The sequence below is a fragment of the Artemia franciscana genome, chromosome 13 (genome assembly GCF_032884065.1).
Source record: "Artemia franciscana chromosome 13, ASM3288406v1, whole genome shotgun sequence".
NCBI lineage: Eukaryota > Metazoa > Arthropoda > Branchiopoda > Anostraca > Artemiidae > Artemia > Artemia franciscana.
In genome coordinates this window covers 31,489,827-31,515,645 of record NC_088875.1, presented here as the reverse complement: position 1 = coordinate 31,515,645, position 25,819 = coordinate 31,489,827, and the positions used below count along the sequence as shown (strand labels likewise).

The window sequence follows — 25,819 nt, the reverse complement described above, 5'->3', positions numbered from 1 at the left end:
TGTTAAATATAGTTCTATGGTCATATAACAAAACTCTGGGGTCGACAGAATCCCTCAGGGCCCGGGGATAGGTGTTGTAATTTATGCCCTTGGGGCATATATGGTGGTTATGGAAGGGATTCTCGTATAAACGACAGAGTGGGCTCATTCGATTGGAAACTGAAAGTTCTAGTTCACTTTTTAAGAGTCAAAACAGATCCGATTGCAATTATCCCCCCCTCCCCAACGTACTTTTTCCCCAAGCCCAGGCGATAAATTTTTGAGATGGCTATTTTGTTAAAAAAAAAGTTCAAAGGTCGGATAATAAAAACTCCGGTAAAATTTCCCCGGGGCCTGGGGGCACGCATTGTAAGTTATGCCCTGGTGACACATGTAGTTCATATGGAAGGGATGTTCGAATAAACTTAAGAGAGGGCTCATTTGAATGGAGATTTAAATTTCTAGTTCACTTTTTAGGAGTCAAAAGAGATTGAAGGGCAACGTGCCCCCACACCCTTTTTCCCCAAGCCAATCCGAGACAAATTTTGCCATTTTTTTGAAAATAGTTAAAAGGTCAGATAACAAAACTCCAGTTTCGACATAACCCCCTAGGGCCCAGGGAGAGACGTTGTAAGTTATGTCCATGGGGCTCATGAAAGGGATGCTCGCATAAACTACAGAGAGGGCTCATTTGCTTGGAAACTGACAGTTCTAGTTCACTTTTCAAGAGTCAAAACAGATCCAATGGCAACTAGCCCCCCCCCCCCAAAGTACTTTTCCCCCAAACCCAGGCGATAAAATTTTCGAGATAGCTATTTTGTTAAAAACAGTTCAAAGATCAGATAAGAAAAACTCCGGTACAACCCCCCCCCAGGGCCTGGCAGCAGGCGGTGTAAGTTATGCTCTGGTGGCACATTTGGTTCTTATGGAAGGGATGCTCGAATAAACTTCGGAGAGGGCTCATTTGAATTGATATTACAATTTTTAGATCCCTTTTTAAGAGTAAAAAGAGATTGTAGGGCAACTAGCCCCCACGCCCTTTTTTCCCAAGCCAATCCGACACAAATTTCGCAATTTTTTTTTTACATAGTTAGAAGGTCGGATAACAAAAACACCGGTGTCGACACAAACCCCAAAGTCCGGGTGCAGACGTTGTAAGTTATGTCTAAGGGGGATACATGGTTCTTTCGAAAGAGATACTCGCATAAACTTCAGAGAGGGCTCATTTGATTGGAAACTGAAAGTTCTATTCCACCTTTTAGGAGTCAAAAGAAATCCGAGGGCAACTAGCCCCTCCACACGCTTTTTCCCCAAACCCGTCCAATAAAACTTAGATTTATTTTAATTTTCTTAAATTATATTTAAAATAACTCAAACACCAGGTAACAGAAGCTAGGGGTCGACACAACCCCCAGAGCCCGGGGGAAGTTTTTTAAGCTTTGCTCCGGAGGTGTGTAAGGTTTTTATGTAAGGGGTGGTTGTATAAACTTCGAAGGTGGCTCATTTGATTAGAAACTGAAAGTTCTAGTTCACTTTTTAAGAGTCAAAAGAGATCCAAGCGCAACTATCCCCTAGTCCTTTTCCCCCAAACAAATAAATTTTCAAATGGGGATTATTTATTAGATTATATTCAGAGGGAGTTCATTGAAAAAGTTTGTTCAAAGTCTTGATCTAAATTTCATTCTTTAATCTTGCCCAAAAGTAAAACAAATTTCCAATGAAGGTGGCAAAGCCTTCCGTGTCTTCTAATTGATAACAAAATGTTGAGTTTATAGTTGTTCACTTGGTTGGTCTTATTTCCCCATATATACGACATGTTTTAGACGTAGCACCTTAAGTTAGGTATTCTTTTTTTAGATCACACTGGCGTTCCACGACGAACAAATAAAATTTAAAATGGGTTAATCCATATATTCGGACGGGGGAAAAAAAACAGGTACAAAAGTCCAAATATTTTGATCACATATACAGCGACCGTCATCAGTAGAATTACTAAAATAATCTAACTGAAACTAGCATTCTTATACACAAAAAATAAATAACTTTTCGGGTCATTCACAAAATAATGAACTTCTAGCATTATTGACTAGATTATTTTCAGATAGTTCCCTGAAAAAGTTCATTCAAAGTCTTGATGTAAATTTCCTGCTTTAATCTTGCCAAAAAGTAAAACAAATTTCCAATGAAGGTGGCAAAGCCTTCGGTGTCTTTTAATTGCAAACGAAATTTTGAGTTTACAGTTGTTCACTTGGTTGGTCTCATTTCCCCATACATACGATGTGTATTCGACGTAACACCTTAAGTTAGGTATTCTTTTCTTAGACCTGACTGCCGTTCTATGACGAGCAAATACATTTTTAAATGGGGATAAATCGATTTATTTAGACAGTGAAAAAAAAAAAAAAAACAGGTACAAAAGCACGGATATTTCGATTACATGTACAGCGATCGTCATCAGCAGAACTACTAAAATAATATAATTGAAATTAGCATATTTAAACACAAAAAAATAAATAACTTTTCGGACCAGTCACAAAATAATGATTTTCCGGATTACTCACTACGTGCAGTTATACATAGTGATGTGAAAATGCATATCAACTATTGTGAAAGAGGGCTAATGGGCCATTTTGCAGGTGAATAGAGGGCAGATGTCTCAAAAAGTGCGTTGTAGTGCCTATATAAATCAAATAAAAAAAAAGTTTTTTTAACAAAAAGTAAGGATCGGTATTAAAACTTAAAACTAACTGAAATTACTTCGTATATGAAAGGGGCTAATTCCTCATCAACGCCCCGCTCTTTACGCTAAAGTTTGACTCTTTCTCTTAACTCTGCTTTTTAAAACAGTAAAAAACTTTAGCGTAAACAGGGGGGCGTTGATGAGGAAGCAGCCCCTTTCATATACGAAGTAATTTCTGTTCGTTTTGAGTTTTATTGCCGCTCCTTACTTTCCGTTAAAAAAAACTGTTTTTTTTTTATTTGATAACTATTTGAGATCGATTACTATATTAACTATCCTTAGAGGTTCATGCTCAACTTGTGTAACTATTTCTTAACCTTGAAATAATCATAAAAAGACTTCCCATTAGAGTGAGGGAGGTAGAAAATAATATCTAATATTCTTTAGTTGACTGATCTGGATATTGGTGGGATGGGGTGATAGGTTTTCTCTTATTTTAGAAAAGTGACTTTTTTTTACGACGTAAAAGATTATATTCATGTACTTCCCCCCAAAAAAAACAATAAAAAAGGGAGAGGCTAAGAGGTAGCATCCTGATCACTACCAGGGGATTTCCCAGGATGGAGAAAACTAGTGTTACCAAAACCTTTTTTCTTATTAGCATTTATATGAATTAAATAAAAAAACAAGTTTTTTTTAACTGAAAGGAGCGACATTAAAACTGAAAACGAACAGAAATTACTTCGTATATGAAAGCGGCTGCTTCCTCATCAACACCCCGCTCTTTACGCTAAAGTGACTCTTTCTCTCAACTCTACTTTTTACAACAGTAAAAAAAACTTTAGCGTTACCACGAGCGTTATTAGCGTTACTTTAAGTGTTATTAAAGTTACTAGTGTAACTTTAGCGGAATTGAGCCGGGTTACCACGAACTAATTGATATATCGAGTTTTAAAAAAGTTACGTAATACATTTAATATAACTATATTTGAGCGATTCTCTCCTATCCCATCCATTCTTTGTTAAGGATGGAGAAAGATGTTTACTCCTAATTTTGCGACATTTCCTTCTATGAATTGCTCAACGTTTACCTCTGTCACAATGTTATTGTGTAAACACATTCTTGTAAGCTCTTGTCAAGTCAACAGAGTTCAATTGAAATTTTGTCTTCTACCGAAGAACATAGTTAAATGCTTAAAAGATGGGTAGTAATTGGCAAGTCCAAAGTGACAAAATGGCTTTAAAGCCTGTCACCCACGTTTTGTTTGATATGGATGGATTATTGATTAGTAAGTCTTTCAAGCTCTTTCGGTAAAATTCTAGTTAATTGACTTGCTATCTCGGAAAAGGTTTATGTTAGGAAAATAACTTTCAGGGATGGGTCTACAGGCTAAAGGAGGTCCCAGGAAAATATTTTGAAGCACCTACCTCCACTCTTTCTCCCTCTAAAGGGCCCTGACCTTTGATGACCTTTAAAAATATGTGTGTTATAAAAGTAAAACCTTGCAAAATAGATCTTCTGCTTAATTGAAGTAAACCAAAATTGTTTTCAGCTTCATAACTTTGCTGAATTCTAATTTTATAAGGTTTTAAAGATATGCAAATACATTTCCTAAATTTTGAAAAAAAAACATTGATATGGCTCAAAATTCTTCTCAAATAACAGGAATTGCATTTTCAGAACCAAAGGCAGAGAAAAAGCAACTAGTAACTGAAAATTAAGGTAAAATTTTGTTTTGTCAAAATTTCAATAGGTATAGACCTGTCATGTGGTCAAATTTCCGGGCCCTCTAGAGAGAGAAGGAGTGGAGTTGGGTACTTTAAAATACCTTCCCAGGATATGCTTTAGCCTGTACACCCGTTCCTGAAAGTTTCATTTTCCTAACCTAAACCCTTTTCAAGATAGCAAGAAGTCAATTAACTAGAATTTTAACAGCTCTTTTTATGCAGTTGATGGCAAATTACGGTAAATGTTGGTATTACCGAACAATTTTTTGGGGTCGTGAAACTATTGCTAATAGATGCATTTTGACTTTTTGAACATCTTTTCTCTCTTGCAAAACTACCACAAACTGACCGTTATGGAGTTATTCCGGCCCAATATTCTTGTATTTATCAAACTGTTCGTGGTAACGAACTGTAGTAAGGAGCGACCCGGCTCAATAGTAAACAAAACTCTAAAAAACGGAACTTCGATGCTAAAAGATATATCAAAAGAGTTGGATTTTTATGCTGATTTTAAATATGTAAGTTTCATCAAATTTAGTCTGTCATCAAAAGTTACGAGCCTGAGAAAATTCGCCTTATTTTGGAAAATAGAGGGAAACACCCCATAAAAATCATGGAATCTTAACGAAAATCACACCATCGAATTCAGCGTATCAGCAAACCCTATAGAAAAAAAATCGGTAAAATTCTAGTTAATTGACTGCCATCTCAGAAAGGGTTTACGTTAGGAAAATAAAACTTTCAGGGATGGGTCTACTGGCTAAAGTATATCCCGGGAAGTTTTTTCAAAGTACCCACCTCCACTCCTTCTTCCTTGAGAGGGCCCTGAAATTTGACTACATGACAGGTCTATACCTATTGAAATCAAACAGTTCGTGGTAACGAACTGTAGTAAGGAGCGACCCGGCTCAATAGTAACCAAAACTCTAAAAAATGGAATTTTGGTACCAATAGCTACATCAAAAGAATCGCATTTCTAAGTTGATTTTAAATATATAAGTTTCATCAAGTTTAGTCTTAGCCATCAAAAGTTACGAGCCTGAGAAAATTTGCGTTATTTTAGAAAATAGGGGGAAAACCCCTAAAAGTCATAGAATATTAACGAAAATCACACCATCAGATTCAGCGTATCAGAGAACCCCATTGTATGGGTTTCAAGCTCCTATCTAAAAAATGTGGAATTTTATATTTTTTGCCAGAAGGCAGATCACGGATGCGTGTTTATTTGTTTGTTTGTTTTTTTGTTTTTTTTTCCCAGGGGTGATCGTATCGACCCAGTTGTCCTAAAATGTTGCGAGAGGGCTCATTGTAACGGAGATGAAAAGTCCTAGTGCCCTTTTTAAGTAACCAAATAATTGGAGGGTACCTAGGCCCCCTCCCACGCTAATTATTTTCCCAAAGTCAATGGATCAAAATTCTGAGATAGCCATTTTATTCAGCATAGTCGAAAAACCTTATAACTATGTCTTTGGGGACGACTTACTCCCCCACAGTCCTCGTGGGAGGGGTTACAAGTTCAAGACTGACCAGTGCTTACATATAGTAATGGTCATTGGGAAATGTACAGGCGTTTTCAGGAGGATTTTTTGGTTGGAGGCAGGGGTTGAGAAGAGGGGGATATGCTGGGGGAACTTTTTCATGGGGGATGGAACTTTTTCAGGAACTTTTTGATTTTTCAGGGGGGAACTTTTTCATGGAATTTCATGGGGGAAGAGAATTTCCATGAAGGGAGCGCAGGATTTACTAGAATTACTTAAAAAAAACAATGAAAAAATAAATATGAGTTTTTTTTTTAGCTGGAAGTAAGCAGCAGCATTAAAACTTAAACCGAACAGAAATTATTACCCATATGAGGGGCTCACTTCCTCCTAATACCTCGCTCTTTTTGCTAGAGTATTTTTAGTAATTTCAACTATTTATTCTGCGGCTTTTGTGATTCAGGGGTCATTCTTAATGAATTGTGACAAAATTTAAGCTTTAGTGTAAAGAGCGAGGTACTGACGAGGGGGCGAACCCCCTCATATATGTAATAAAAACATGAGAATACAAAAGCTCTTTACGTAAGCTAATTTATAAGTTACGTTTATCTTTTACTTATAAAAAGATTCGTAAAAAATTAAAAGTTCTAGTTGCCTTTTTAATTAACCGAAAATCAGAGGGCAACTAGGCTTCCTCCCCCGCTCTTTTTTTCTCAAAATCATTCGTTCAAAATTATGAGAAAGCCATTTAGCCAAAAAAAATAAATATACAAATTTCGTTTAAATTATTCCTCTGCGGAGTCAAAATCAAAACATGCATTGATTCAAAAACGTTCAGAAATTAAATAAAAAAAAGAAAAGTTTTTTTAAATGAAAGTAAGGAGCGACATTAAAACTTAAAACGAACAGAAATTACTCCGTATATGAAAGGGGCTTTTCCTTCTCATTGCCCCGCTCTTTACGCTAAAGGTTTTTACTGTTTTAAAACGTAGAGTTAAGAGAAAGAGTCAAACTTTAGCGTAAAGAGCGGGGCGTTGAGAAGGAAATTGAAGGTAACTTTTGAAGGTAACTGATTTCAGAATGTCATTATTGATAAACTAGACAAAAAAAAAAACTAAACCCATTCTGAGTAGAGTATTCAAAATAAATTTTAAGTTTAACGCTGAAGTCAGAAGTGGCACTATTCAGCTGGGCCCAGTTCCCGAAGGATTTGAGGTTGATCTTAATGGAGTGTCGGTTGCTCCAAAATTGGAAATGAATTATCTTGGCCTCCCAATCAGTGACTCCCTTAATGCAACTAAAAAGCTTCATTCGCCATTTCCAGTGCCAGACGTCCAGTGCCCACGGTAGCATAGTTTCCAGTAAACTTCATTTTAACCGCTATCTGCTAGCTGACTATAACAGCTAGCTAAGTTAACAGATAGCTAACTAGCTGCTAGCTGCTAGCTGCTAGCTTTTAAATTTTAGCTACTAGCTAAATTGTATAACACGTATGCGCCCCCAAATTTTTTATACCTTGCACCTTTTCTGCGTACCTTTTCGGTAACAGAATAAAAAAAACAACGAATTTATTACCAGATTGTCCCTCCCCCCAAGCAAGTAATTCTTGGGCCAGCTGCCATCGGCAGATGCATTGAAGCTTACAATAAAGGATAGTTTGCTTTTACAACAATAATTGAATCACGTTTATTGTTTGTTTGTTAGGTATGGTGTGTGATTGTTTGGTTAATTATTATGCTTGTGTGCTTATTCTATGAATTTTAATTTTGTTTTATTTGTGCCTGTATGTGCTTGTTTTATTGTGCTTGTGCTATGTCTTTTTGTGTTTAATACATACTGTGTGATTATTTAGTCAATTACTATGCTTGTGTGTTTATTCTATGGATTTTAATTTTGTTCTATTTGTCATTTTGCGTCTTTTCTTTTGCTTCTTGTTCCTTTTTATGGCACTTAGTATCGCAAATTCTGTCGGTCTGTCGGTCTGTCTGTCGGTCCCGGTTCTGCTACTTTAGGCACTTCCAGGTAAGCTAGGACGATGAAATTCGGCAGGCGTATCAGGGATCGGACATGATTAAATTTAGAAACAGTCGTTTTCCCAATTTGACCCTCTGGGGGGGGGAGTGGGGGCCCCGTTAATTCGAAAAAATTGAAAAATTGAAGTATTTTTAACTTACGAACAGTTGATCGGATCTCAATGAAATCTGATATTTAGAAGGATATCGTGTCTCAGAGCTCTTATTTTAAATTCAAACCGGATCTGGTGACATTGGGGGGTGGGGGAGTGGGAGGGGGAACCCTAAAATATTGGAAAACACTTAGAGTGGAGGGATCGGGATGAAACTTGGTGGGCAAAATAAGCACAAGTCCTAGATACATGATTGACATAACTGGAACGTATCCACTCTCTTTGGGGTAGTTGGGGGGGGGGGTAATTCTGAAAAATTCGAAATAATGAGGCATTTTTAACTTACGAACGGGTGATCGGATCTCATTGAAATTTGACATTTAGAAGGATATCATGTCTCAAAGCTCTTATTGTAAATCCCGACTGGATCTGGTGACATTGGGGGGAGTTTGGGATGGGAGAGCCTAAAATCATGGGAAACGCTTAGATTGGAGGGATCGGGATGAAACCTGGTGGGGAAAATAAGCAGAAGTCTTAGATACGTGATTTACATAATTGAAACGAATCCGCTCTATTGAGGGGGGGGGGGTTAATTCTGAAAAATTAGAAAAAATGACGTATTTTTCACTTACGAAGGAGTAATCGGATCTTGATGAAACTTAATATTTAGAACGACCATAAAACTCAGATCTCTTATTTTAAATCTCAACCGGATCCAGCGTCATTGGGGGGGCAGTTGGGGGGGGACCGAAAATCATAGAAAATACTTAAAGCGGAGAGATCAGGATGAAAATGGATGGGAAGAATAAAAACCTGTCTTAGATACGTTACTGACATAACCGAACAGGATCTGCTCTCTTTGGTGGAGTTGGGGGGGGGGTAATTTTGAAAATTGAGGTATAACGAAAGGATGACCAGATCTTAATGAAGTTTGATATTTAGAAGGATCTTGTGCTTTAAAGCTCTAAATTAGTATGTTTACCAACTAGTTGTTTTATTTGCCTGAAGATACACAAATTCTATCGTTACCAGAGGTGCAGACTTGAACTACTGCCACATACTCCTTCTATTCCATCTAGTATATCTGGCTTCTCTTTCTGTTCACTGTGAAGTCTTAAAAAAGAAGATGATACTTATGGAAGCAGAGAGAAAACTCAAGGAAACAAACAGACAAAACGAGTCTTCGGCCAGTGGCAAAAAGCCAAAAAAAGAATCAACGCAGAAATTTTGCCTACAATTGTTACTACAACAGACCGTGGTCTGTTGCAACAGTTGTAGTTTATTATTGCTGGTTGTTTTTGTGTTTATTTTATTTTAGTCCTTATCTTTGTTTCTTTTACGCTGAACACACCTCGTTTTTATACAGACAAAATGTCCACGTTGATTTTTTTTTTGTCTTGGCTATTGTTTGAACTCTCATTTTGTCTGTTTGTTTCTTTGGGTTTTCTCTTTGTTTCCTTGTCATGGCTGGCCAGTTTGGCCTAAAATCTTTCGATGGTACTTATAAGTTATAGCGCCTATGTTAAGTGCTTCATGCATTGCGCACTGTAGAACCGGTTTTTTCGTTATTTTCTTTCAGCTTAACTTGAGGCTAACAAAGACAAGTGCCAGAATAGATGGGATGTGTTATTTGGGCTATATATTTACACATTAGAGGGTTGGGATAAATTATTTGGATAAAATGAAGTTAGAAAACAATTCTTACCTCAGTATATGCTGAATAATTGTGCCTAACATATTTTGCATGCAGACCCGCTACACTTTACTCCCACCATTAATCGCTGTTGACAAGTCAGGATAAGCCAAGTCAAGAAAGCAATGTTGACAGATAAGCCACTATCTTCAACCCATTGTGTATGACGTTATCAATCCATTTTTTTTATAATTAAACAAAAACCAACTAAACTTAAAGAACAACATTAAAATTTAAAACGATAGAAATACTCTGTATACCAGGGGGCTCACCCCTCCTCACCCCCGCTCTTAATTTTAAGTTTTTTCTGTGCGGTTTATTCTGTATATGCAAAAAGCCCCACCCCCTTCTAAACCCCACTGTTACGCTACAGCCTTATATTGGTTCAAAAATACTTTTATTCCTATTTCAACAACTATTGTGTTAGAGCAGCAGTTCCTAAGGGATTAGGATAAAAGGTCAGACTATACCAAAGGATTTGGGATGTAGGAGGCACAAGCCCTGATATATGAAATAATTTCGATACTAATGATGTCCAGCTCCACTTTTTCACCACTGTGTCAGTAGACATAGGAATGGTATTCTTCATTCTACATAAAAAAAATTGTCGCACTGGGACGGGGACTAACACCTCCCATCACCAATATTTAGGGTGAACATCAAAAATATTCCCAGGAATAAAGAAGAACTAGGGATTGACATTAATCTACACCCCCTTTCAAAGGTCATTTTGTATTTATGTGAAGACTTACTAAGTTACGATTTTGGAGCATAAAATTACATTTTTGCGCCTCCCTGTGGGAACATATAAACACTAACCATTATTATCAGAAGAAATACAAAATTTACCATTTTTGTGATTAAGCGCTTGACACCTCTGTAACAGGGCTCTCTAATATGCTGAAATTTCTGGCTTAATTTTCATCAAAATCCGTCACCTTTTTTGAGTTGATTTTTCCGGTTTTTGAAAATTGGGCATGTTCCCACGCTCGTAACTTTTGATGGGCACTTTAAATTTAATAAATTCTACATCTGTAGAATCACCATAGAAAATCTTTATATATTTTTTTGCAAAGGGAAACCTTCCTTCAGTAATAAGGGAGCTATCACCAAGCAACACCCTTATTCAGGGTTAGACCAACCGAAAGAAAAATAAAAATTAGCTACTAACCCCCCCCCCTTACTCTTCCCTTTATTTATCTGAAAGCTAATGAAGAGTTTGACATTTTGATCGTTAAAATGGGCTCTTCGAGGCATTTATTACTCCACCCCATCACACACACACAAAAAAACGACCCACAGCCGTTCCTTTGTAATAGCTAATGTCCAATTATACATCTCAGTGCATAGCTTTATGAAACACCAGGTAAATCATCTCAGTTAGGTGAAGCTTTAAAATAGGTGTGTAGTCTATATTAATTGTTCAACTTGTATTGGCTGAGAGTTTCTTATGACCGAAACTGTAAAACTCTTAGAATCTACAATCGATAGCACCTAGACCCTCTTTAGGACAAAATCGTCTGCAGAAACGCCACTTCCCGTGGCAATATCTTTTTGGGAATGTAAAGACAGCGGTAAAAACTTTAATTTTCAGTTTTAATTAACTCTCTCCTGATATTCTAACGTCTATCACGTGCCCTTAGTGAAAAGAGACAAATCTTTGATTTTCCTTGTGGAGAAAACATAGCAAAATTTCACGTTCTTGTAGACATGAGCCAAGAATTTGTACCTCAGGGTTCTCATATGCTGAATTTGATGGTGTGATTTTTATCAAGACCACTTGTCAATTTAGGGACGTTTTGTCCCTTTTAAAAATCAGGGAAGTTTATTCACGCTGATAGTTTTTGATGAATAAGTTTAAACCTAATGAATTTCGTATATTTAGAATCAGCATAAGAAGTACACTTTTTGAATGTATTTATAGTATGTATTTATAAAACTTTCCTTTAGAGTATTGGTAACTAATAGCCTGAATCATTTCTTATTTACATGTCAGTACAACGAACGATTTGACAATGTAAGTACAAATATATGACGATTTAAACAAACAAAATATACACCAAATTTTTTACTCAAGCCATTTTATAGCTGACTTTTTTATGTTTAGTAAATTTTATATAATCCCAAAATGGTATAGTCTCTTTAGTGTTGGTTTAAAATGTATTGCTGAATAACAATAGTTTTGTAACATGTTTTGGTAACACTGGGTAACCATTTTTTTAAATGTATTTTTAAATTGTTATTCTCACAGAGAAATATTTTTACCTGTGAAAGATATTTTGACTGAGAAATATTTCGCTCTTTTTACTGGCTCAAAGCTTCAAACACAAGAACCAATCAGGACTTACGTTATTTTTATTCAATCAAAATTTGACATTAGAACATCGGGTAAAAAATTTATATATAATCCCGAAATGATATAGTCCGTTTCGTGTTGGTTTAAAATGTACTGCTGAACAACAATAGTTTTGTAACATGTTTTAGTAACACTGGGCAACCATATTTTTACATGTATTTTTCAAATGTTATTCTCACAGAGAAATAGTTTACCTGTGAAAGATATTTCGACTCAGAAGCATTTCGTTATTTTACTGGCTCAAAGCTTCACACACAAGAACCAATCAGGATTTACGCTCTTTATTGGGCCAAGACTCGACATTAGAACAACGGGTAAAATAGCAGGAATTTGTGGCCTCCCTTTCTAACATACAACTTTCTAGATGTGATTGGTCGGAAAAATTGGTTCTCTTTTTTACTAAGCTTTTTTCTTAGATACCGAGGTAATATATACCCGCACAATCGAGACAATTTTGGAAAAATACATTGGCCCAACTGAACTTTCCTGGGATATAAAGAAAAAGCAAATGGGAAAAATTGCCCCAGACCTGGCAAAATTAATCATTGAGGAATACAAGCTACCATTACAGCCAGCAGAGTACACAGCAGAGGCAAGAATTATTCAAGAGAATCTTTTTCCCCACTGTGATATCATGCCAGGTATTAACTTTTATGGTTAAATTTAATCTCGCAGCTTTGATAATTCATTTATAGTTGAAGTGTTTTGTCCCGCTTGACAATCGTTTGCTATCTGAACTTATCCTTGCATCTTATTTTTGCTAGATTGTTCAGGAGAGTGTGAAAAATCGCTTATCCAGGCTTAGAAATAAGAATATTACGGTTGACATCTCGTGAATAACAAGAATATGGCAAAGATTAGGTAATAAACAACATTTTAGAACCTATAGTAAATCCTGTAGCACTTTGACTGACTTTTGTTAGCAGAATAAAACAAAACTTAAATTATTACAGATATAAATCACTATACTAGGAAAAATTTAAATTTTGCCAATGCGTAGTGATTAACTACATTTATATTCTTAGTAGCATCTCACTGATTTAAAAAAGAAAAAAAAAGAAAAAAAAAGGTAAGCAACATATATATGCACAGTTTTTTATTTGCTCTTTTAAAATACTATGTCGGTTAGGGGTTACCAAAAGTTAACAGGGTAAGCAACATATATATGAACAATTTTTGCCCTATTAAAATACCACATTAGTAGAAGTGTTAAGGTTTTCTTTTTGCACTTCCATCTTAGACAAATTCTGATCAAGATCATCTAACGTTTTCGATATTTCAAGACTCTAAAATCCTAAAACAGTGCTCAAAAAGATTGTTGGAACTTTAGGCGAAATAAGCGCTGATGCTAGGCTCAGTAGACATAGTAGCACCTGATACTTGTTGAATCTAAAAACAGTTATTTAATAAAAACACAAGAAATTAAACATAAAAACAAAAATTTATTAGTAAACAACTATCGAAAACTAGGAAAAAAGCCAAAATCACATTTTCTATCAAACAATTCAAAATTAAAGTAATAAGGCTTACCCCATGTGCAACAAATCTTATTGCAAATATTTGCAGTAACTTATAGAATAAGTGTTATTAATATGCATCAGGACCGTTTTAGAAACTTTGAAACTAACTAAGAGATTGATAGCTTTTACCTATCGACAAATATACCAAGAATTTTTTATCGCTTGAAGAATGATTTACAGGTTTGAGCTTAACTTGGCAATTTGGGACAAAAATTCAAACTGCTGCCAGAAACACACTGCAGGGCTAGGTAGTTGGTTCCAATTAAAACTCAGCTACCAGCAACACACTACAGGGCTAGGTAGTTGGCTCCAGTTCAAACTCAACCGCCAGCAACACACTACAGGGCTAGGTAGTTGGTTCCGGTTTGAACTCAGCTACCAAAAACACACTGCAGGGCTAGGTAGTTGGTTCCAGTTCTAAATCAGCAGCCAGAAACACTGCAGGGCTAGGTAGTTGGCCAGATCAAACTCAGCTGTCAGCAACACACTGCAGGGCTAGGTAGTTGGCTCCAGTTCAAACTCAGCTGCCAGCAACACACTGCAGGGCTAGGTAGTTGGTTCCAGTTCGAACTAAGCTACCAAAAACACACTGCAGGGCTTGGTAGTTGGTTCCAGTTCAAACTCAGCAGCCAGAAACACTACAGGGCAAGGTAGTTGGCTCTAGTTCAAACTCAGCTGCCAGCAACACACTGCAGGGCTAGGTAGTTGTTTCCAGTTACAGATCAACCGCCAACAACACACTACAGAGCTAGGTAGTTGTTTCCAGTTACAGCTCAACCGCCAACAACACACTACAGAGCTAGGTAGTTGGTTCCAGTTCAAACTCGGCTGCCAGCAACACACTGCAGGGCTAGGTAGTTGGTTCCAGTGATGTATGTGAAAGCGTCCCCGTACTAATCTGAAAAAGATTAAGCCGAACATGGACGTTAATAAGCGCCGAAGCACAATAAGCAAACATAAATTGAGACATGCTTTAAGCAGTAATTGCCTACTGAAAACTAATTATAAAAGTCAATTGCGATAAGCTTATTGAAAATTGGGCAAAGCTTGAAATGCGTCAAAAGAGGTAGCAAGCGACAGTAACAGAAAAATACATACAAAAGGACACACACACACAAAATAAAGATGAACCAACAAAATTAATTTCAGGAGACGCTCTTTAAAATTTTCCGTTAAGAAATTTCTTTGGTACGTATTTACAAGGATATGGATCAACGAGAAAGCTGAGATAGTTTGGGTTGCTAAACAGGAAAGATGCGGCTGCAGAACTCCGGTAAAATGCTCTACATATATGAAGCAATGTACAGGTACATAAAGCAGTTTCCAATTTGTGTGCAAGAGTTTGTGTTGGGGCATTTAACGCATCTTCGTATGTTTAAAGTACATTTATCTGACAAACATGTTCCATTTTACCTTGATTTTTCTCAGATTTGCATCGCTCCTGAACTAGCACAATCTGAAGTCACATTCTAAAGGAAAATTTCTCGGCTAAGTCTGATAAAACAAATGGAATGAAAACGGCTAGAAAAGCCCTAAAAAACCGTGATCAAATCTTAGGTGTCAATTAGCAAGTTTTAATAAACACTAAGATTTTGATTGCAAAATGTTTAAAATATATTATGAATATGAATTATATAATATAAATATAACCTAGTATATATAATATAAATCATACCCAGTTCCTTATTTAACAGGTGCTGAGAGGTTAATCCGACATCTAAAGGCTCATAATATTCCATTCGCACTAGCAACTAGCAGTGCAGCTGAAACCTTCAGAATGAAAACAAGGTATCACAAGTAAGTTGTCCTCCTTTTTTTTCATTAAATAAAAAAAGTTCAAATGAGGATTTTTATATGAAGTACAAGCTTTTATATTACTTGTATATAACAAGTAAGTTGTCTTCTGTTTTTGATTAAAAAAAAAAAAATTATATGAGGGTTTTGTATAAGGTACAAGTTTTTATATTACTTACATAAAACAAGTCTCTATGAAATGAAAATTTTATGATAATTTCCAAATATTTTCACATAATTTTATACTAATTATCTGTTAATCCACGATCGTTAAAAACTAAAACTAAACAGTCCTAGCTCGTTATTTTAAGAAAGTTCAACAAAACCGAAGGAAAACACTAAGAAACAAGGTAATTCATTCTGGTAAAAAATACGAATCAAGAGCAAGTTTTCAATTATATTCTCATTTTTCTGGCAGTTAACTTAAAAGGTATCTCAGATTCAAGTCTGTTGGTATTAGCTATTTATTTTATAATGCAACTTGTTATATTATTTTAATTAAATTTCCCTTGAGTGAACAACCCCTCTAATGAGCGTTAAAACTTAAAAGAACAGAAATTATTACGCATATGAGGGCCTCGCTCTTTATGCTAAATTTTGACTTTTTTTTTTCCAATTATTTAAGAATGACTCCTTAAACACATGGGCCGTTCCATTAGAATTTTGGGATACAATCACCACTGGGAAATAAAAAAACAAAAAATAAACAACAAAATAAACACGCATCTTTGATCTTGCTTCTGTAAAAAAAAAAGAAGCAAAATTCCACGGTTTGGTACATAGCTTGAAACATTTACAGTAAGGTTCTCTGATATGCTAAATTTGATGATGTTATTTTCATAAAGATCACAAACTTGAGATTTTAAACAATGAATTTATATATTTTCAATGAGCATCAAAATTCGATTCCTGTGATGTATCTATTGGTATAAGAACTGGTTCTTAGAGTTTCGGTTACTATTAAGCCGCGTCGCTTCTTACTCACAGTTTGTCACCACGAATTGTTATGATTTGGAGTCCACAATCTTTTGTGACATGGAATTTACTTAAATGAAATTTTTTACCCATTTTTCAATCATTAAAATGAAACAAATACAAGAATAATTGGATGCTAAAAAAAACAACTACCTCTTTTGAATATGTTAGAAATTTTTTTTTTTCTAATTTACACTATTTTTATAGGCGATGGAAAACCATTTGGATTATCTTTTTTTGTAAATTAAGAAATGTAATATTATAGCAAAGTGGTCTCTCATTTAACAAAACTATTATTGAACAAACTGTAAACTAACAAAACAAGAGAGCAAAAAATTCAAGTGATTTAATTGATGGAAAGCGAAACTCTCCTAGCTTGTCATTAAGTAAGAACACAGAGACAAATCTTATTCATCCTGTTGATATGGATTGATGTAGTGGTAGATCCAGGGGGTGCCCCCCACAAAGTGGTGGATTTGTAATTGGGAACGTTTGATTTGGTTTGAGTTGAAATAATGTAGAATAACGAAAAGCCATGGATTCCAGTTACAATCAGTTATATTGAGGGTGGTATTAGCTATAGTATCAGCTATAACAATTTTACCTTTATGCCAGTCCTTCCCTCCCCTAGAGTGTATTTTATCCAAGTAAGATAAAGAAAAGGTAAAAAAAAAATTGGGAGAAGACAAAACTGAAGGAGGATAATAACATTCTCTGAACCCATTTGGTAACAACCTGCATTTTGTTTGAACTGCTGGCATATGAATCTGGCATATGAGGATAATCTGTTATTCTTGATGCAAAGAACATGTCCTAGCACTCATAACCTTTCTCAAATTATAACAGTAGATAGGAGGACTGAGGCTAAAAATAAGTTATTTGATTTTGTAACTGGTTTAAATATTTGTTTTTAATAAGCTTTTAATTATTAAGACTGTTATATTTTGCAAAAAAGTTTGAAACAAGGTCTTAGTTACTTTGTGCGGTCTGTGTTAGATTTTATTAATGACGCATACCCTCAAAAAGTATTTAATTAAATTTATGTTTATGATGGGAATCTGTCCGTATTACCACAAAAGCCAACTGGGAGGCAAAAATCTTCATTTTATAATAAGGAGGGGAAATTAGAAGTTAACTTCTTTAGGCTGTCGAAATCATATTTCAAGATTGTGCTGTCACAACGGGGCTGAAACACAAAATATTTACTTCTTTGTATTGTCAAAAATTTGTTTTCGGGTCTTGCTATGGCACCGAGGCGAAGAGATTGATTTCTACTTTTTTTGGTGGTCGTTTTTTGTTTTTTGTTTTATTTTTTTTGCGAAGCGGGATAGTTTTTACGACATTGTTGTTTTTTAGGGGATTTGTATAATAAAAAATAAGTGTATGAAAAGTCAAAAATTATTAATTTGTTTTGTATTTTGGTGAGCAAATGGTGACCACTTTACTGCCTATTTAAATCAAATTAAATCTGCATTATATGGCATACCATATCTTTTGTTCATCTGAAAACATGAAAATAAAGGCCAAACTGCTTAGAACTTTAATAAAGGTTCGTATAAGTATATACTTAAAACTAAGTATGAGTCGAAATACTCCTTTAAAGATCGGAGTAATCATTTAAGAAGAATAGATTTTCGAATTATATTTATAAAAGAAGGCAAGTAATTAAGTGTTTTTTTTTTCTATCTGGTATAGATGGGTCTGAATTCTCAGTTTCATTCGAATTTTTTTTCTTGGAATATTTACTAATAAAATATTGGTAAAATCTGAAAATTCACATAACGTGGATTAACCACAGAAGCGAAGTGCAACTACAATATTATATCATTATTTTTCATTTTCTCAATACCAACCATTCACAAAAAATAGTTACGTTTTTGTATAGGAGTTGCATATATTTGTCCATAAAATTGTCTAAACTGATATATATACCGCTGAGGATTTTTACTTATTTTGATACATGCCATCCATTCATATTACCATAATCAGTTGTTTATAAAAATCAGTTATTACATGACAATTCTCTTACTCAATGCTAAATCTGAGTCATAATTTATTTTTGTGCTCAATACATTTCGAGAGTAAAACGTTTGAATTAAATATCTGGAAGTCTTAAGATTACAAAAAAAGAACAAAAAAAAATCGAAATCCACAGTTTCAAACCCTGAGAATTTAAATTTTCTCTATATCTATCAAATACAAAGGTAACAAACACATAATATTTTGTTTTTAAGGAGCTTTACGGCCCATATATGTAGTTTGAAGCACATACGTACATGCATCATTATTAGACCATGTTTTTCTGACGATTTTGGTCTTAATTCGAATATTTTAGGACAAATAGAAGATGGAAATACTCATGAAGAGCTCTAAACTAACAGGACTATAGACTGACAGGACTAGCCATTATAAACGTCCACCGAAATATTGAGGTAGACATCGACCGTACAATAAATAGAAATGGTGGGAGTGGAAATAGAGCAATCGCCTGTTCCCAATAAAACTTATTAATTCTGTAATTTAAGCAAAATGTATTGGACTTTAAAAAGTGGAAAGATACGCTACGTTGTTATGACGAGTAAAAGTTTGATTAGTAAATTTTTGAGATTTCCTCAAAGTTGACACTGTTTATTAAAATACTATTTTTAGAAAGAAACACTGATTAGCTAATGTTTTATTGCTTATACTTCAAACTCTCGTTTTAAATGTCTTCTATGCATTTCGACCTCTTCGTTCTGTTTTTCTTGTTAAAAGAACTTAACATTTAATATATCTTTTACGAATATACAAGATGTATCTATTCTCATTTCCTATTCTTCATTACAATCATATTTACTAAGCGATGCTGCAAAGTTAGATGACATGCTAAATGGTTTGACCTATTAGTCAGAGCGCCAGATTCTGTATCTCGCTTATTTCGATTAGTACCCATGCCGGAAGGTACAAAAATATTAAGGGTGGATCCCATGGTAGTCGACCATACTGAAAAAGAATATCGTAGGGCGCATGTTCGCCGTTGGGGCGTTTCTGAGATATAGGCCAAAAACACCAAATTTGGCCTATAATGGGGTTCGATGATTCTAATTTTTTTTACCAATACGATTGGTCAAATCCAGCGTACTCTTACATCAATAAAAAGAAGAGACTTGGGGCTACACGAATATGATTATTGTTAGTAAAAAAAAAAAAAATTTACTTTTTACTGCAGTTTAAAAAAAAATCTGATTTTTGTCAACAAATTTCTAACAGAAAAGCTAAAAACTCGAAATTTTTTCAAAATAAAGTATTTTCTTTTATACGAAAAAAGAAAGCCCGTTTAATTCCGAACACATTGAGCTAAGAAAAAGTTTAAATTATTATATCTGAGGGGTCTGCTACTTTTTTAGCGAGTGTACCCGATAACAGGAATTTTATTTAGTAACCTGCTACCTAGCGGGAAGTTTATTGATAAGCTAAGCAGAAGAAATTGATAAGCAGGAGATAAAAAAGAAAAGTGAGTCAGGTAGGCCAAGATGAAAAAAAAATAGTTACTTCAGGTTGATTCATGTGATTCTGACGCAAATACTGATTTGCTGATGGATGATAATGGCACAAATTTGGAAGATCAAAAAAACATTTTTTAAAGAAATAGAATTTTTAAAAGCCCTTTTGGTGTTGTAAAGTTGGCTGGCAAAATGAGTGTAAAATTTTTGTTGCAGAAGTAAGAGAATAAATGAAAGTAATTTACAAAATTAGATATCACAAGAAACTAGGTGATACTGACTCCTTTAGATTTATAAGGACTGATCAAAAGGCATGTTAAATTGATCAATCAGATGTAGTATTGGAACTTCCTGTTCTAGTGAAAATGCTTGTCAAATGGAGCATCTGTGATTTGAAATTGATTTGTCAATATTTAATCTAATATCTTGCTTTTCCTTAATGAAGCACCAAACAACCATGCAACAGACGAAAAATCCATGCGAATGTTCATGGCGATAAGTAAAGCTGTTGGATGTGACGATACGGTGGTCACGGAAGATCTCTTCATTTATCAGCTAGCACAGGGAGTGAAAGTAAATACCCGGATGACTTCAAAAACGTAATCCTACGGATGGGAGGCTTTCACCTCCTACTCAACTATCTCAAGGCACTTGGTAAGATAATGGACAGCTCTGGACTCAGATTATACTGCAGGCAAAGCTGCTGCTACCACCGGTTTCCACTGCCATCAGCAATGGTTTCCTGCAAGTAGTCAACTTATTCACAGAGACATTGAAATATCACGAAGACAATCAGTTGACGACGACATGATTACAACTTTCACGAGATTAAGTTTGAGACATTTTCACCACATGTGGCAATCTGTTCAGCAGAGTGGACTTCGACCTTGTGAATATTGTGACTTCAGAGGTTGTGGACGATAAGGAGATTGTTTCTGATATTACTTGCGCAGCCACAAAAGGAAAAGAGGTGGCTGAGGACTTTCTGTGCAACAGGAAAGACGTTGTGAAAAAGGTGGCACTCCGAAATTTCCCTTCAGAGAGAAAAACTCAGAAAGTGAAGGGTGTCCCTAGAACCAATCTCCTGAGCTCTGAAGTAACAGCGTTGAAGAGAATCATTACTGCTCAGTTGAGCTACTGCGAAGAAAAGGAGAAAGCCATTGCAAAGATCCTCACAAAAGAGATTCTTCCTTTCCCTCCATCCATTTTTGAACATCTTCCGCAACAATCAACCGAGACATCCTCTGGCTGAAAAATGAGGGCGGGGAATAAAGCTGTGCTGTTGAGCTGGCTAAGAAGAAAAGGAGAACTTTCAGCTTGGCCGGCGACTTTGAAATCCAAAGAAACAACATCAGGTACAGTACACATCATTAACCTAATGTCCAAGATCAGGTCATATCGACCTGCCAGGTTTGAAACAGTCAAATCCTTCGTGGAAAGATTGCTTCTATCATTGCTAAATGATCTTCCAGTGGGTATTCCTGAAGTCCACATTGTCGCATATCGGTACAACTGGCTTTTTGGGAAGCTCACACACACCGGAGAGTCGATTTCCTTGAAATCAGCATGCAGACTCCGACGAGGGAAAGGGAAAAACCTCCAAATTTCCGCTCTTAGCACAATTGATGAATGGGATGCCGTACTTGCAAGCTCAGCGTATAAAAGCCAGCTCCTTGAAATTTTGTATGAAACGTGGGAGCAGATGTGATCAACTTCCGAACACACTCAACCTTTTTCTCTTAGGTCGACTCAAGGAGAGATTCAAAGTGTCTGGTCAAGCGTGGCTGCTGTCCAACTTTACCAGAATACTGTTACTACGAGGAATGCTTGTCCTCCAGCCACGAAGAGGCTGACCAACGCCTTATGACACATGCCAAGTACACTAGCCGTTACGCTTGTAGCATCGTAGCATTGTTGTGCATGCCAACGACACAGACGTGGCAGTAGCCTGTGTTTATTTTTTTTAAGAGCAAGCTGAAGGACTGAGCGAACTTTTCTTGCAAGTTCCCAACTTACATTATTCCAGTACACGAGCCGGCAAAGGAGTTCACTTGTCCAAAGAGGAGCAGATTATGTTACCGTTCGTGCACTGTCTTTCAGGTTGTGACGCAACAAACTTTTTCTTTGGCGTCGGGAAAGCTTCTTTCTTAAACACCGCGGTATCTCTAACTTTTGCCTCAAAAAGGGTGTCTGTGACGGAGCGGATAAAGGATGCAGAAGGCAAGCTTTCAGTTGACGCGTTTAGAGAAGTCGACGACCTATCAAAATTCCTGGTCATTGAAATGTACGGTAAACAGGCTGGATTCATTTCACTGGCCAGTGTAAGGGCTTACATTCGGTGCCAGAAACAAGATTTGAAAAGACTGCCACCTTCTGACGACACCTTCGAGCCATGCATACGAAGAGACATATTCACTGCATGGATAATTTTGTCGTCAGTACAGGCTCAGCCGAGCATTCCAGATCCACTCCTCTTTGGATGGAAGATGGCTGAAGGGGGAGTAGATACGGTCGTCTCAAGCTGTAAAAAAGCATCAAGCCTGGAATCTTACTGCAGATGCAAAAGTGAAAAATGTAGGAAAGACTGTAGCTGCTCAAAAATGAAAGGATGCTGCAGCTTATGCTCCTGCCACAGAACGAGGATGGCACACAAGGAGTCTGACCTTGCGCCATTCGAATTCTCAGAAGAAGAAAATGAGGATAATTTGTGAAAGTTTTATTTGATACCTTTTACTTTTAATTACAACAGGTCCCTAGTCAGTTACTATTACCCAATTTTACGGGCAGGCCGAGTAAGACAACTCCAATGCGTCGACTGAATCCATCTGTGAAGCAGAATTGTTTTATGTAGTAAATAGCTCAGTCGTATTACTGGCAAATCAGGTCCCAAAAAGGTAATTGCAGACACGTTAGTACACCAGAACACATATTCGTCCATTCTATAAAAAAAACACTTTTTCTAGTCAACATTTTTTTTAAACCTATTTTTATTTTTAAGCAAAAGAACAATTTTAAATAGTTAGGAAGTTTGAAGTATTCTTACCCTTGAAGAAAAAAAAAATGTCCTTTTCCACGATACGGCTAGTGATCATTTCAGTGACACTACAAAATAAAATCGCAGACCTTTTAAAAATAAAAATAGTTTATATGTTTTTAGCTCAAATTGCACAGAATTGAATGCACTTTCTTTTCGAACATGACAAAAAATTTGTTACCTTGAAGAAATTTTGAGTTTAGCCTTTCTTTGAGGTATTTGTTGAATTTTACAGCACTTATTTTGAAACTGCAGTAAATTGAGAAAAAAAAGTTTTTTGTTTCAATTTAAAAATCATATTCTTGTAGATCTAGATCTTTCGATTGATATAATAATAAGCCAGATTCCTCAACCCAATAACTCGCAAAAAATCCTGAATCGTCACACTTAATTATAGGCTAAATTTGGCGTTATTGGTCTATATCTCAGAAATGCCCCAACGGCGAACATGCGCCCTACGATATTCGTTTTCAGCATGGTTGACTACCCTAGGATTCGTCCTCAGCATTTTGTACCTTCCGGCATGGGTGGGTGCACGATACAGAATCTGGCACTCTGACTATATACAAATATTCACAGACTGCATGACCCCAAAAGATGGTTCAAGACCAATTTTTTTTTTACAATAAAAAGCTCAAGTCACACCATAGTGGTCAGAAGTGCAAAGGCAAAAAATTATATTTTATATTTTTTTAAAGATGAACATCTTTTTTTTTTATGGCGGGGTGGTCTTTACATTTTTCTATTTTTTGTATCAATATTTTTATACCATTTTCATTTCAACAGATTTATTAGAACTTTAACCTTCACCAGATTTTAGATTAAATTTACGACCATTTCCGCTACCTACCTAGGACACATAATTGTCGAGGCTCTCTTTAAATTGGGGGTATTTCTTTGTTCGCAAGTTTATCGCAGTAGCCTATTATGTACCCCCCCTAAAGAATATCCAAGATCTGCCCCTGGGTTGACGTCTTCGGGAATATCTTTCTTTTTTCTTTTTCTTAGTATCGCTTGATACTAAGATGTCCATTTTCAATGTATTTCAATTTTGTATATTTCATTTTCTAGAGAATTCTTCCAGCTGTTTGATCATCATGTGTATGGAAGCTCTGATCCTGAGTTAAAGAGAGGAAAACCTCATCCTGATATTTTCATAGTGGCTGCAAGTCGTTTCCCCGATAAACCTGCACCAGAAAATGTTCTAGTTTTTGAAGACGCTCCAAACGGAGTGAAAGCCGCAACTTCTGCAGGTATGCAGGTTGTTATGGTACCTGATCCGCGAATGGACGAGGAAAGTCGGCGTGAAGCCACGCTCTCTTTAAAAGACTTGCATGAATTCAAACCCGAGTGGTTTGGCTTACCTCCATTTGACGATTAATTTTGTATAATGTTGATATTTTTTTGGCTAATTCCTGTTTTAAGATTGACTTACGTAATAAAAAGAATCTGTAATGCAATAGCGGTGTTTAAAGCTGCTTAACAGCATGTATCTCATAAAAGCAATATTTGGTAATTGAGCGGTTTTTTGAGCCGAACAAAGTAAAACAAAATTTTGAGATTTTTCAGAAATCTTTAAAGCAAAATCTTACCCGTACCGAAATAACCTGTGCTCGAATTTTTGGGTAAGTATGGCTTACCTTTTAATTTCTAATTAGGTAGTACTGTTTGCAATTGCTTGACAGGGTTAACCAAGAACTACCTAACTCTTGGCAAGGACTGTTTACATTTGGTAAGATCTAATTTCTTATCTCTTAATTTTTTAAGCCTAAAATAGTATTTATAGATGTCTCTAGATGGAGGTCTGCAGAATAGCAGCTTTGCAAGTCGATGGTAATTCTTCGTACCCTTCATAACCTTTTAAAAGATGTATGCAAATTGGTAAGATATTGCTTTTAGGGATTGGATGCCACTGCTGAAAATTCCCCCGAGGGAAAATTTTCCCCAGAAAATCCCATGTAATTCCCCCGTGGAAAATTACCCACACATGCGAAATTGAGCAGTCAAAGAAAAAATTAGACGAATAAAAATAATGGAGAAAAGAAGGAATTGCATTCCAAAACAGGCAGATTATGTGGTATAGAATGTTTTATATTATTTATTGTTACATTTTTATTTTACTTTAGTTCTTTTTTTCGTGCTTCATGGGTTGAGTAATCATAGCTGTGTGAGATAATCTAACATTGGGGTTGTGGGGTGACACTAACCACAAAGGCATACCTATTAAACATTTCAAAGTTTTTGAACAAAACCGGATATCTTCAAATTTGATTCGTCATCATAGGAGCTAGAAGAGGGCCAGATAGCAGAAAAGTAAGCGTGAGGGAGGTTGATTGGCCTCCAATAGCTTTCTAACTTTAAAAAGGATATAAGAATTACGCTTTCCAATCCAATTTTCCACTTTTCAAGTTTTAAAATAGCCCCTTCCATTTGAAGTGTGTGGGAAAATTTTTTTTGGCACTTTTCTTTCCTTTTTGGGCTGCATTTTGACGCAAAGCAATATATTTTTTCTTCTGCATTGGGGTGCCTTTAGAACAAATTTTTGTTTAAATTTCAGGCCTATAGAAAAAATCTCGTTTTTCAGCCCACTTTGTTAGAGGCGGGACCAATTTCAAAGGATCAATCTTTTGATTTTTCGTACATTAGTCCCTCTGCCCAAAGACTTACGGCTGTAAGCTTCAAAACGATCTGGAAATAAAATTGTGTGGCTCATTTACAATACTCTAATTTTTCCCTCTTCCCACAGCAACATGCTAGTAATCTTTTCGGCCAATAAAATAATCCCTGGAAGCTCCACGTCACTACTCATTAGATCAAAAATGTCTCCCCTTTTTTCCTTTATGAAATATATCTGTGAAAAATTAACTGTTCGAATTAATTATTACCTTTATCCCAGGTGCTCTGAAAAAACAAGTTTTTTCAAGTTAAAAAAACGAAAGATTTTTTCAGATGAAAGTAAGGAGGAACATTAAAAC

The 25,819-nt window shown here is 35.9% G+C and overlaps 1 protein-coding gene across 1 annotated transcript; it reads left to right on the top strand.

Moving 5' to 3' along the window:
* Positions 1-3,736: 3,736 nt before the first annotated feature.
* LOC136034798 (probable pseudouridine-5'-phosphatase) lies at positions 3,737-24,304 on the top strand. Its single transcript, XM_065716213.1, has 4 exons — positions 3,737-3,948; positions 12,456-12,680; positions 15,254-15,356; positions 23,916-24,304. Exons 1-4 carry the CDS (start codon positions 3,861-3,863, stop codon positions 24,223-24,225), a joined length of 726 nt encoding a protein of 241 aa, XP_065572285.1. The 5' UTR covers positions 3,737-3,860; the 3' UTR covers positions 24,226-24,304.
* The last annotated feature ends 1,515 nt before the right edge of the window (positions 24,305-25,819 follow it).

What these genes read in the sequence shown, in the direction of transcription:
- LOC136034798 (XM_065716213.1), top strand. Translation starts at nt 3,861, where the DNA reads ATGGGTAGTAATTGGCAAGTCCAAAGTGACAAAATGGCTTTAAAGCCT. An exon ending in CCACTGTGATATCATGCCAG is followed by an intron (nt 12,681 to 15,253) that starts GTATTAACTTTT and finishes CTTATTTAACAG; the next exon opens with GTGCTGAGAGGTTAATCCGA. An exon ending in ATGAAAACAAGGTATCACAA is followed by an intron (nt 15,357 to 23,915) that starts GTAAGTTGTCCT and finishes TTCATTTTCTAG; the next exon opens with AGAATTCTTCCAGCTGTTTG.